General features: G+C 35.5%; 1 protein-coding gene across 5 annotated transcripts in view; it reads right to left on the reverse strand.

Annotated features, from left to right (window-relative positions):
* The window catches only part of stk39 (serine threonine kinase 39), a 151,727-nt gene that overhangs the window by 60,803 nt on the left and 77,198 nt on the right, over positions 1–13,726 (reverse strand). For 4 of the 5 annotated variants that reach the window (XM_056271450.1, XM_056271448.1, XM_056271449.1 and 1 more), the window contains 4 exons: positions 12,136–12,248; positions 6,742–6,850; positions 6,331–6,472; positions 3,601–3,656 (listed from right to left, as the gene is read on the reverse strand). In XM_056271450.1, coding sequence (XP_056127425.1) covers positions 3,601–3,656; positions 6,331–6,472; positions 6,742–6,850; positions 12,136–12,248 — 420 coding nt within the window. Of the gene's footprint in view, positions 1–3,600; positions 3,657–6,330; positions 6,473–6,741; positions 6,851–12,095; positions 12,249–13,726 lie in introns of those variants that run through there. The other variant, XM_056271452.1, reaches the window with a different exon arrangement.

The raw sequence follows: 13,726 nt of genomic DNA on the forward strand, positions 1-13,726 counted from the left end.
ATGACAGCATTTAAAAAAATGTAACAGTAAAAAAAAAGAGAGAGAGAGAGATAACCTAATTAGAATCATCATTGAAAATAATGGGAATTACAAAAACCTCAAAAGTAAAAATGTGATAGTTTAAGAAAAGGTTTACAAATAAAGTAAATTATTTCACAATGGAAAAATAGGCTTAATTTTTGTATGCACATTTTTTTTAGGGGGGAGGGGGGTAGAAATTTAACCTGGACACTTAATTTTTTTTATGAGATTCAGCCGTGCGTGTGTGTGTGTGTGTGTGTGTGTGTGTGTGTGTGTGTGTGTGTGTGTGTGTGTGTGTGTGTGTGTGTGTGTAAACGTTTTATAAATGTGTCTGTCAAACATTTCAATAGAAAAAGCTCTGATGTGAACTACAATCTCAACAAAGGCAAACCAAGGTCACTGGTGGAAACCCCTGTTACATAAAACCAATCAATATTCCAGAACTAGATCAGCCAGTTTCCCTCCAGGGACGGAAAAAGCCCCATTTCAGGAATTTAACACTTCCCCACAATACGATCAATGTATCTCAGGCCTGTTTGTCTGCTCTCCTTCATGTGACTTGAACTTGCAAATTCACAAAACAAAATGTAACAGAGAACAAAAGTGGAGAATATATTATCATTTAATCATTTAATAATCAAAACATAATTAACTTTCTTGACGGAAAAGAAAAATTTACGCGGCTTGACTGACTGATTAAATCACTGCTTTTTATTGCTTTTATAGTTAGCATAATTAAAGTTAATTACCATGGTTTAATCTCTCTTAAGGCCCATAAATGTTGCTTTTTAGAGTGACAACCAATTTTAATTAAAACAGGATTTTTACAGCTAAATAAACTTAATTACCTCATGGCAATAAATAAATTAGCTCTTAAAAGGCTGAAATAATTATGCGACTGAATATTAAGAATGTGTTGGTCAAAATCAGTTAAGAGCAACAAAGAAATGTATAATATATTATAAGACGTACATCTTTTATATATATCATTTTATGTTTTCCCCTGAGGTCCATGTATAATGTTAAGTTTTTTTTATAAAACATCTATCTATCTATCTATCTATCTATCTATCTATCTATCTATCTATCTATCTATCTATCTATCTATCTATCTATCTATCTATCTATCTATCTATCTATCTATCTATCTATCTATCTCTTAAAACTAGAAAGTGAAGTTCGTTGGGACAAACTTTTATGTTGACAAAGACTTCTATACATTTTATAAGCTTTCAGCATGTTTTATCATGGTGCTAACAAGTTTTATCATGTTTTATCATGTCGTGGTATGTGTCTAGTATTATTTAGATTTTTTTGCATGTTTTTAACAAGTTTTAGTACGTTGCTAGTATTTAATAACATGTTGCAAGCATTTTAACAAGTCAACATGAATTAGCATATTACTAGCATGTCTTACCAAATTGATAAAAATGTCTCTAACATGTTTTAGCTAGCATGTTGCTAGCGTGAACGAGTATGACAGCACATTGCTAACATATTGCTAATGTTTTAACATGCTAGATTAGCACAATACTCGCATATATTAGCATGTTGATAGTGTTTTAACACATTGTTAACATGATTTAACATGTTGCTAACATGTTTTAGCAAGTTGTTATTAACATGAATTAGCATGTTGCTAACATTTTGCTACCATTAATTTACGTCAGCATGTTTCAACACGTTACTAGCATATATTAGCATGTGGCTAGTATGTTTTAACACATTGTAAACATGATTTAACACGCTGCTAGCATGAATTAGCATGTTGGTAACCAGTGTTGTGCTAGTTACTAAGAAATAGTAACTAGTTACAGTTACTAGTTACTTCATTCAAAAAGTAACTCAATTACTTTGTTGATTACTTACACCAAAAAGTAATGCGTAACTGTTAAAAGTAACTTTTTAGTTACTTTAAAAAAAAAACATTCTTTACTGTTCCCATTAATGCCCTTTTATGCGTTATGGTCTATACAAACACAAAACTGACTTAAGTTTTAAAGAAAGTAATTTTTAAACACTATTTTATTTGAGTCAGACCAGCACAAACTGAATATCTCACACGGATTTCTGAGGTGACTCACTATGCTGACTCGCGATCTTCGCAGTAGACGTGCCAGAGAGAAATGCACATTTCATACGGATTACATAAGCAGAGAGCAGTTTGTAGTCTGTTTTCTGTCGTTTTGAATTGTTCTGTTCAAAAGTAGACATGTATGTGAGGCAAGTAGGTTACCTTATACGCCGAGTTTCGGTTCATTTATGAGACGAGCTCCAGTTCACGCGCCGGCACCTCCATTTCGTGATTATCTATCGTCTGCTATATTTACTTCTTATTTATTAAATCCAGGCAATTGGTTGATGAAACATTGATTAAAATTAAAATACAATTAATACAAAACAAAATTCACTTTAAAGAAAGGTTTTGAGCTTTCTGTTTGATGTCTCTGCAAGAATTAAAGCATCTTTTAGTGCCGCTTTCAGAGCGCGTCGCTTCCGTAACGGAGAACTGTCACGTCCGTAACATTGTTTTTTCCTCATAAATGCAAACACTAAAAATAAAATAAAATGAATATTTTGTTCTGTGGAGACTGAGAGCCAACCCTTCTTCATTCGGTGGGTAGTAGTTTGCGCAGGGTAATTCACATAATTACTAAACAATATTTATTTTAGGCCTATAAAATTCAGCCTGTATAAATGTGCATTTTCTAAGCTTAGAAAATGGACAAAATTCATTTGATTCTAATCATAATGTAACATTATTGTGAAATTGATTTATTTATAGGCTATTTGCTATTAGTACAGTAAAGCCCATGTTTTTATCCAACTAGGCTATGTGTGGGCCTTATGTAAAATACGGGACAAATCGCGTCCCTTATTGATTTGATACGGACGCGTCATTTTACTTGTAAATATGGGACAATTCCGTATTTTAAGGGACGGGTGGCAACCCTACCACCAACAATGCGTTGCTGCTTTAAACAGGTTAGGCTGTAGGCTACACTTCAGCCAAAATTAATTAATTTTAAAAAGTCACGGACAAACGCACCATATGGTAACGGTAACGGAGTTAATTTATTTAAAAAGTAATGCGTTACAGTATGAGTTACTGTCAAAAGTAACTGCGTTACAGTAACGCGTTACTGCCCAACACTGTTGGTAACATGAATTAGCCAATTGTTAACATTAATTTAACCTGCGACTAGAATGTTTTAACACATTGCTTGTTGTTTACATGTTTACAACATTACATGTTGCTAGCAAGTTTTAGCATGTTGTCCTAAGCTGGTTGAAAGTTAAATACTCTTTGATGTCGAAATAACACAAGTTTTTTCTCTTTAAGACATCTATGTAAATCCTCACTTTGCATGTGAAATAAGATAAAGTAGCCTATTCATCTGCAAGCTGCTGATTTGTTGTTGAGCCAATCTAATATTTAACTGCCCCATGAAAAACTGACAAGATGTTGGTGGTTTAACTTACTAAGTATTAACTAACTTTAATACAAAAAGGAACAAAACATTTCAGTAAATCTACGTTAAAGTTTCAGTAAAGTCAAAGGCAAGCAAAGTTACAAACCTGCGATCTGCACCGATCCATCTTCTCCCAGTAGAATATTACCAGCCTTCACGTCCCTGAGGTCAAACCAAGCAAGACAAAGCACACACATGTCACGGTTTATTATAATCTTACACATTAACAAAAATGCCAGTGGCTGAAGAATGAATCCGCATGTTTATGAATTTTTCAGACCATTATTACAGCAGTGATGGCCTGGAGGGAAAATACCACATTAGTATTTTTCAGCACTTAACATGCAGAGGAATTTAATTAAAGCATATTTTACTCTAGTTTCACAAAACCAGACGTTTGACTGTCAGCATAAAGTCTGGCCACTTTGCATCCTATTTGGACCAAGAGTGTCTGTCTTACTACAGAGAATGTGTGTAAACTTCATCAGAATTAAATCCAAATTGATGTCCTCCCAAATATAACTCATAAAACAAAGTGAAATATGCAGTTATGTTCATGGATGTCTAATTTACTTGGTATTTACCAAGTAGGTGTTTTAAAAAAAACCTCTTTTGAGTATCTGTCAAAACTTTGATGCCACTAACTAATCTTCAAGTCATGTCATGTTTACACCTGGTATTAAGATCCATTTTAGTCGATCGGATCACAAGTGGACGACGATAAATACAGGTGTAAACGGGGTCTAAAAAGCTTTGAGTTTGTCCACTTTAGACCACGTTCGATTTAAACTGTCGGCTGGAGACCCAAGTTTGGTTTGAAGACGAAAGCACAATGTTCTCTCATCATTCCTGATTACTAACACTCACTCACAGAGTTCGGCTGGTCTTGTGGCTGTCAGATAAGAAACTAAAGCTGATGTTCTCCGTATGTTTTTCCATGTCTCCGGTCGTGTTCATATGTAAATTGCACAAGCTTATTTTGTCAATTAGAGCCCATTCATTTACCCACCCATAGACCCTCCCCTCGAAGAAATCAGGACAGAAGTGGACGAAAGTGGACAAAAGAGACGGATTAAAACACCAGGTGTAAACGGGAATGTGTCTCTCTCGTATACTTGTGATCCGATTGACCAAAACGGTTAGTTCGGATTGGTTAGTTCACCGCAAAATGAAAACTATCCCATCATTTACTCACCCTCAAACCATCCTAGGTGTATATGACTTTCTTCTTTGAGCCAAACACAATCAGAGTTATATAAAAAAAAAATATCCTGGCTCTTCCAAGCTTTATAACGGGAGTGAATAGAGCCTGAGATTTTGAAGACCAAAAAAGCACATCCATCCATCATTAAAGTAATCCATAGAGGGTGTTAAAGGAGTAGTTCACTTTTTAAAAAACTTTTGAAAAAAGTAGATTTTTCTCCATATAATGGACTTCAATGGTAGCCAAACGGTTCAAGGTCTAAATGACCGTTTCAGTTCAGCTTCAAAGGGCTTTAAACGATACCAGACGATGAATAAGGGTCTTATCTAGAGAAACGATCTGTCATTTCAAAAATAAATAAAAAAGTTAAAGTTTTATAGGCACAAACGCTCGCCTTGCGAACTCTCCTGTTCGAACTCGTTCATCAAAATGAACGAATCTTTTTTCGAGTCATTGACTCGTTCATTTTGATGAACGAGTTCGAACAGGAGAGTTCGCAAGGCGAGCATTTGTGCCTATAAAACTTTAACTTTTTTATTTATTTTTGAAATGACCGATCGTTTCTCTAGATAAGACCCTTATTCATCGTCGGGAATCGTTTGAAGCCCTTTGAACAGTTTGCAGTTTGCACTGAAACGGACATTTAGACCTTGAACCGTTTGCTGCCCAGTAAAGTCCATTATATGGAGAAAAATCCTGGAATGTTTTCATCAAAAACATTCATTTCTTTTCGACTGAAGAAAGAAAGACATGGACATCTTGGATGACATGGGGGTGAGTAAATTATCAGCAAAAGTTTTTTTTAAAGTGAACTAATCCTTTAATAACGGCCTTCTGAAGAGAAGCCATGCGTTTTTGTAAGACAATTCTCCATATTTAAAACTTTATAAACTGTAATCAGTAGCTTCTGGTAACGTCCGTTCATGCGTTCACGAAAGAGTCGAGTTCCAGCGTACGATTTAGGACTTAGGCGTAGCATAAGCTTAGGTAAGAGTAGACGCGTCTCGCAGTTCAAACAAATAACAAACTCAAGCTCCTCCGACATTTCTCTTTAAATTTCTCGTTTTAGACTTATTAGACTAATTCGTGACTGGTGTTTTGTTTGTCATGCGTCGGGTCAGAGGTCACTCTTCCGCCGGAACTAGACTCGCATGTAGCCGTAACCAGAAGCCAGTCATTTTAGTTTATAAAGTTCTAATTATGGATATTTTTCTTACAAAAACACATTGCTTTGCTTCAGAAGGCATTATTACCCACTGGACCCATATGGATTTTTTTTATGATGGATGGATGCGCTTTTATGGGCTTCAAAATGTCAGGCTCTATTCACTCCCATTATAAAGCTTGGAAGAGCCAGGATATTTTTACTGTAACTGATTGTCATATACACCTAGGATGGCTTGAGGGTGAGTAAATTATGGGATAATTTTCATTTTTGGGTGAACTAACCCTTTAATACCAGGTGTAAACAGGGCCAAAGTGAAATATAGTATTTACTTAGTAGTACTTAGTAGGTGTTTTAAAGTATTTTTCTTACCACTTTGATACCACTAACCAGGAAAACTAGAAGCAAATGGCCTGTGATTGGAGGGTTACATAGTGGAATAGTGACAATAATAGATTTTTCCTTACCTGTGAATCTGCCCATTTTTGTGGAGATAATCTAATCCCTCCAGTACTTCCTTCAAAATGGTTGCTATTGTGGATTCATCTAGGACACCGTTTTTATGCTCTCCTTTGATGAACGTGTGCTTAATGATGTCTAACACTGATCCTGGATGAATAAAAAGCCTTGTAATCACACAAAACACATGCAAATCTACAAAATATACATGCATATAACACATACAGTTGCCACAAATAGTATTTGGACACACAAACTGAGCATTGGACAACATTATCAAATCAAAATGACATTTAAAAAAACACAACCACACTTTTCAGGCAAAACATTTCATAAGCATATGATAAAACAATACATCTAGTGTTAAAAATGAATACAATAAGACTTTGTGGTTGTAACTGTTAACCGATTCCTCTCACCTCCACTCAGGAGTTTCATGACGAGCCAAAGTTCATCTTTCACAACGAATGAAGTGTAGTATGTGACCACGTTTGGATGGTTACACTGGCTCATGGCTTGGATCTCTTTCTGTGGAGACAGATGGAGGTGTCTAGCTTTATAATGCACGTCTTTAATTATGTCTATGTGCTTTATAATGCATGCACATCAACGTGATTGCAATGGTAGAAACCAATGGTAGAAAGAGAGAAGTTCTTGAACTGATTTATAAAAGACACCATTCACCAACAGAATAAATCTCACAAAATCAGGTATGTTCAGGTCATTTTTCACCCCAAAATAAAAAAAGAAGGAAATTAAGCCCATGTTTATGACTATGAATTGTTTGACTTCTAAAACATGTTAATACCAATTAAACACATTTATCCTCCAATTTTCATTACCCTATTAGAAAAAAAAAATCAATTCTCATTACTGTAATGTCATGTATATTGTTGGCTTTTTAAAACAAATTGCTTTTGCTCCTTACTTTGGATAAAAGTGTCTGCTAAATGAATTAATGCAAATGTACATGACTCAGTTCTTACAGTCCATTGCATAAAAACATTTATTCAATTTGATTAAACTATTTATTTGAGCCATCATTAAAAAATGTAGTTCTCTAAATGTATTTAAATTAGGGCTGTCAAATGATTAATCACGATTAATCACATCCAAAATAAAAGTTTTTTTTACATAATATATGTGGGTGCACTGTTTATAATTATTTTGTATATATATAAATACACACACATGCATGTATATTTAAGAAAAATATATAATTTATATATAAAATATTTATATTTATATATAATATAAATTATATATAAATCTATATACAGTATATACATGAAAATATTTCTTAAATATATACAAGCATGTGTGTGTATTTATATATATATAAAATAATTATACACAATGCACCCACATATATTATGTAAAAAAAACTTTTATTTTGGATGTGATTAATCACGATTAATCATTTGACAGCCCTAATTTAAATGTTTCAATAATATTCATATAAATGTTTCTGATCTGTTACCATGTATTGTTATATTGATGTATATACTGTACATGGTAATGATTAGTAAAAGAAAACATTTGATTTTTAATGTATTTTTAAAACTACATTTAAAGTCCCCCTGCAGTCAATAACTTTATCCAAAAGTCATCTTTTGCATAATCCAAATATAATATTGAAACTTTTTTTGTTCCTTTTTAAATAATTTGTTCATGCCTTAACATACACTCACCGGCCACTTTATTAGGTACCCCATGCTAGTAACGGGTTGGACCCCCTTTTGCCTTCAGAACTGCCTCAATTCTTCGTGGCATAGATTCAACAAGGTGCTGGAAGCATTCCTCAGGGACTTTGGTCCATATTGACATGATGGCATCACACAGTTGCCGCAGATTTGTCGGCTGCACATCCATGATGCGAATCTCCCGTTCCACCACATCCCAAAGATGCTCTATTGGGTTGAGATCTGGTGACTGTGGAGGCAATTTTAGTACAGTGAACTCATTGTCATGTTCAAGAAACCAATTTGAAATGATTAGAGCTTTGTGACATGGTGGAAGTAGCCATCAGAGGATGGGTACATGGTGGCCATAAAGGGATGGACATGGTCAGAAACAATGCTCAGGTAGGCCGTGGCATTTAAACGATGCCCAATTGGCACTAAGGGGCCTAAAGTGTGCCAGGAAAACATCCCCCACACCATTACACCACCACCACCAGCCTGCACAGTGGTAACAAGGCATGATGGTTCCATGTTCTCATTCTGTTTACGCCAAATTCTGACTCTAACATCTGAATGTCTCAACAGAAATCGAGACTCATCAGACCAGGCAACATTTTTCCAGTCTTCAACTGTTCAATTTTGGTGAGCTCTTGCAAATTGTAGCCTCTTTTTCCTATTTGTAGTGGAGATGAGTGGTACCCGGTGGAGTCTTCTGCTGTTGTAGCCCATCCGCCTCAAGGTTGTGCGTGTTGTGGCTTCACAAATGCTTTGCTGCATACCTCGGTTGTAACGAGTGGTTATTTCAGTCACTGTTGCCCTTCTATCAGCTCGAACCAGTCTGGCCATTCTCCTCTGACCTCTGGCATCAACAAGGCATTTCCGCCCACAGAACTGCCGCTCACTGGATGTTTTTTCTTTTTCGGACCATTCTCTGTCAACCCTAGAGATGGTTGTGCGTGAAAATCCCAGTAGATTAGCAGTTTCTGAAATACTCAGACCAGCCCTTCTGGCACCAACAATCATGCCACGTTCAAAGTCACTCAAATCAACTTTCTTCCCCATACTGATGCTCGGTTTGAACTGCAGGAGATTGTCTTGACCATGTCTACATGCCTAAATGCACTGAGTTGCCGCCATGTGATTGGCTGCTTAGAAATTAAGTGTTAACGAGCAGTTGGACAGGTGTACCTAATAAAGTGGCCGGTGAGTGTAATGTAACTCTACACTATTCAAGCTATGTTAAGGCATGAACAAATTATTTTAAGAGGAAAAAAAACTTTAAATATTATATTTTGGATTATCAAAGATGACTTTTGGATAAAGTTATTGACTGCAGGGGGACTTTAAATGTAGTTTTAAAAATACATTAATAATCAAATGGGGGGTTTTTTTTCCATTCATTTAGTATACGCGGATACATTAATATGCAAATTAGTCTCCGCCTCCACTCACTCACACCAGCTCGGACTACCTGATCCTCATTTAATAAGGAATCTTTACTTCTGAAAATATCAGACAAATGTAAACTCTTATCCTCGACATGTGAAGTGCTAATCAATGCTTCAGTACTAAAGCTGTTTTTCAGTTCATGCGTAAAAATGCTATGTTGCTTGCAGGTCAACAACATACAATTGATGAAGTAATTTCACATATTAGAATAATATAAGGCTTTAGAAAAAAACCTGCAAGATCCAAATCTGTATGTATGCCTGGGTTCAGCATAAATTTACACAAACCCATATTTCTGTGTCAGCCAATTTGAGAGTAAATCTGAGAGATGTTTATAGCAGATTCCCATCTCCGGGAATAAACTTGTTTTCGCGGCAGAATAGTCATTAATCAAACCATCAGTTTCCAGTCTCTCTGCACCAAAACAAAGATCAATGGAAAACAACTCAGTCATGAGTGTCGGAGTGAAAGGCCTGCTGGGTGTGTGTGTGTGTGTGTGTGTGAGTGTGTGTGTGTGTGTGCGCGCATGATTACAGTAGGGAAAGCGCGCTGTGAGAAAAGCATGTAACGTGTGTCTTTGACAGATATGAAACACATTCATGAGAAACTAGGCCAGTCACAACTATAAGTGTTGGCTAATGATCAATCATCCTACAAAAAATTGTGATTAATGATTTAATTGACTTTTGAAACACTTACATTGTACGTTTAAAGCACATGCACATTAACAAGTCATTTATTCACTCAAAATGATTAAATGTGAAGTGTTTGTTGAAGTTTTGAAATCATACATGTTTAATTTTATTATTGACCTAACTTATTAACTTACTTCAAGTAAATATATCAGGTCAAAAAAGTTCAGCTGACAAGAAAGTTGGGGAATCTCTGCATTGCATGTAAGACGTGAATTTGGAAATTTGTATGTGTTTGAAAGTCAAAAGCCTTCCAGAGACAGTAAAACATGACTCACCGAGTCATAATTCAAATAATAATGAATGTGTTTGTCAGGAGTTGATTAGATATGCAATGTTGAAATGTTGAGAAAACACTTAAAAGTGAAATGATTTCTGTAAATCCAGTGATCAAATACTGTGCGGGTCTGTGTGTGCAATTCAACAAACCTGGAAGACCTTCTGAACAGATGTATATTTTAGAAAGGAAAAATTTAAAGATAGAAAATTAGTAGTAGGGAGAATCAAGGAATTATGAATAATTGAATTTAATAACATGTCATTATGTAATCAATGAAAAAGTAGTCTGATTTAAAGTATTTTAAAACATAATATCATCTGATACCTCTAAAGAAGCAATAAGTCAGGATGATTTCAAATTAATGTTTCTGAAACAGATTTTCCGAAATAAAAAGAGCAATCTCCCACTCCCATGAAGCATTGCGAACGAAGTAAACGAGTCTCAGTCAACTTCTACTACCATTCAAAGGTTTGAGTTTGGTACCATTTTTACAATATTTTGGAAGAAGATTCTTATGCTCACCAAGGATGCATTTATTTGATCAAAAAACACAGTAAAACAGTAATATTGTGAAATATTATTACAATTTAAAATACCTCTAAAATATAATTTATTCCTGTGATCAAAGCTGAATTCTCAGCATCATTAATCCAGTCTTCAGTGTCACATGATCCTCCAGAAATCATTCTAATATGATGATTTACTACTCAAGAAATATTTCTTATCTGCTACTTTATTTTTGTTGATTAAATAGAAAGTTCAAAAAACAGCATGTATTTGAAATAGAAATGTTTTATTATATCTTAACTGTTACTTTTGATAAATATGCATCCTTTCTGAATAAAAATATTAGTTTCTTTCAATACTAATTTACATTTCTTTCAGTCAATTTCTTTAAAATATTTCACAGTTATCTTCAAATACAGAGCAATGTATACATATTGCACGCATAATTTCTGACTCGAATACATCATTCACCATACTTTTTTTAATTTTAATTTTCTGATTTAAATCAGAGGTTATAAAGTTGTGATTTATCTGGGTTAGTTTGGCTCTTTATTTAAGATTATTTTGGAATGCCTATGATGAAAGAGGAAAATGAATGGGAAAAAAATACTTCTGGAAGCAAATGATGACAGGCCCCAAACTGATGTCATTGGTCGATCCAATATTGCTCTGCCCGGTCCAGTCAGGCTGCTCAAACAAACAAATTGCAATTCACCTTTAACTCTTTGCGATTCCATATAGTGTTGTGTGTGTGTGTGTGTGTGTGTGTGTGTGTGTGTGTGTGTATGTGTGTGTGTGTGTTGGGGGGGGGGGGGGGGGGGGGTGATACCCATAACGTATTCCCCTACGTTATGGGTATCAAATGTTCCACAAGTATAGTAATACCAATAAATTTTGACCTTGGCTTGTGGGGACATTTTTTTGGTCCCCATGAGGAAACAAGCATATTAATCATACAGAATGATGTTTTTGGAAAATCTAAAATTGCAGAAAGTTTTCTGTGATGTGTATGTTTAGGGGTAGGGTTAGTGTAGGGGGATAGAATATACAGTTTGTAAAGTATAAAAACCATTATGTCTATGTAAAAATCCCCATAAAACATGGAAACCCAACGTAAGTGTGTGTGTGTGTGTGTGTGTTAACATGCATATGTATGGCAAAACCTGCATGAGTAGACACAGCTGTTTTTATGTTGTTCCTCACCAACAGCTCATCCATGCTGGTCTGGCATTTCTCCAGGTTGATTCTCTTGATGGCCACACGCTCCTGTCGTGGGTTACAAAGAGCTGCCTGGACGACTGCTGTGGCTCCGCTACCTACAAAACACAGTATACACGTCTCTAATGAACAAAGCACGCAGTGTCAAAGACATTATTCTAGATGAAAGACAGACAGTAAACAAGCCCTCTGGAAAATAAAAGCTTGTGCACAGCAGGTGCAGCTGATCATATGATGTGCTTAAAGGATTGATAATAGACGTGTGTGGCGCTTTGATAAGTAGCTTTACTTTAAAGGAGACAAATTGCATGCTATACTAGAAATGCATGTGCATATTATTTCAATAATTGTATTTGAACCTTGTATTTACCATGTAATCCTCAATCCTCAAACAACTCATCAGCAACAGACAAACAGTCAGCATAAGCAAATATGCATAGTGTGAGTGGGAAAAGTATGTGAATCCAATTGACTGTCCTTTGGCAGCGTAACCTTTTCTAAACCAGTAAACAAAAAGCTTTCAGTTCTGCAATATTCAGGCTGAGGTCAGGACTCAGACTGGGTCACTCAAGGTGGCATATTTTTATTGGTTAATTTACTTGTGTGCTTTGGGTCCCGTTTCAGCTGGCTGGCAGATGGCCTTTAGTCTCCTGAAAAAAATGTCCTGAATCTGATAAACTTGGGAATTCATTTTCACATCAATGTCAGCAAGCTGTCCAGGTGACTTTCTGCCCACTTTAGACGTACAGCGATGCTTTTTTTGGGGCAGCAGTGGATGTCCTCTTCCTCTATCAGTAATCTTTGCAGAACACCCGCAGCGCTGCTGAACTTTCTCCATTTATAGACAGTTTGTTTCACCATGTGTCATGGCATTCAGAGATGATTTCGAAACCCTTTTCATCTTGCAAGTCAAAACATTTTCTTTTTAAGGTTTTGAGATCTCTCTTGGTTTTTGAAAGTGTCCTAAACTCATATCCCACAATGCTGTGCATGCAGTGAAATGTCAATTTTTTTAATACAGTACTTTTCAACTTATGATTCAATTACTACTGCGAAATATACAATGCAGGAACTAGATATTTGCTTGGTTATGCCTAAGCTCATTGAAATTTGTTCTAGATCATTAGACATCTGGTTAGACACAGCTGCATTTAATGAATGAGCACTATGCCACTGTTTGTCCGACTGTTTGTACTGTATTTTATTTTATTTATTCGGTTTTAATTATTCTTATTTCTTTTGATTATTTTAATTTATTCTATGTAAAGCACTTTGAATTACAATTGTGTATGAAATGTGCTATATAAATAAACTTAACTTGCCTTGCCTAGACATGACCTCATAGTAGAGCTGCATGATTAATCGTTAAAGCAACACTAAGTAAGATTTTTACCTTAAAATAATTTTTCCAAAATCGTTTTAGTGGTTCATTAAGTCGTAACAGGGTGAAAGGCACTTCTGGATTCGCTTTGCGGTCCTATATCTGCTATAACCACGCTATGTAAGATTGCCAGATCGGGTCGCGTTTCTGTAGTTCTAACGAGACATAAGAAAACTACAAATTTGACTTGCTTTA

Source organism: Rhinichthys klamathensis, unplaced genomic scaffold (assembly GCF_029890125.1).
Source record: "Rhinichthys klamathensis goyatoka isolate OS25496 unplaced genomic scaffold, OSU_Roscu_1.1 h1tg000320l_1, whole genome shotgun sequence".
NCBI classification, from domain to species: Eukaryota; Metazoa; Chordata; class Actinopteri; order Cypriniformes; family Leuciscidae; genus Rhinichthys; species Rhinichthys klamathensis.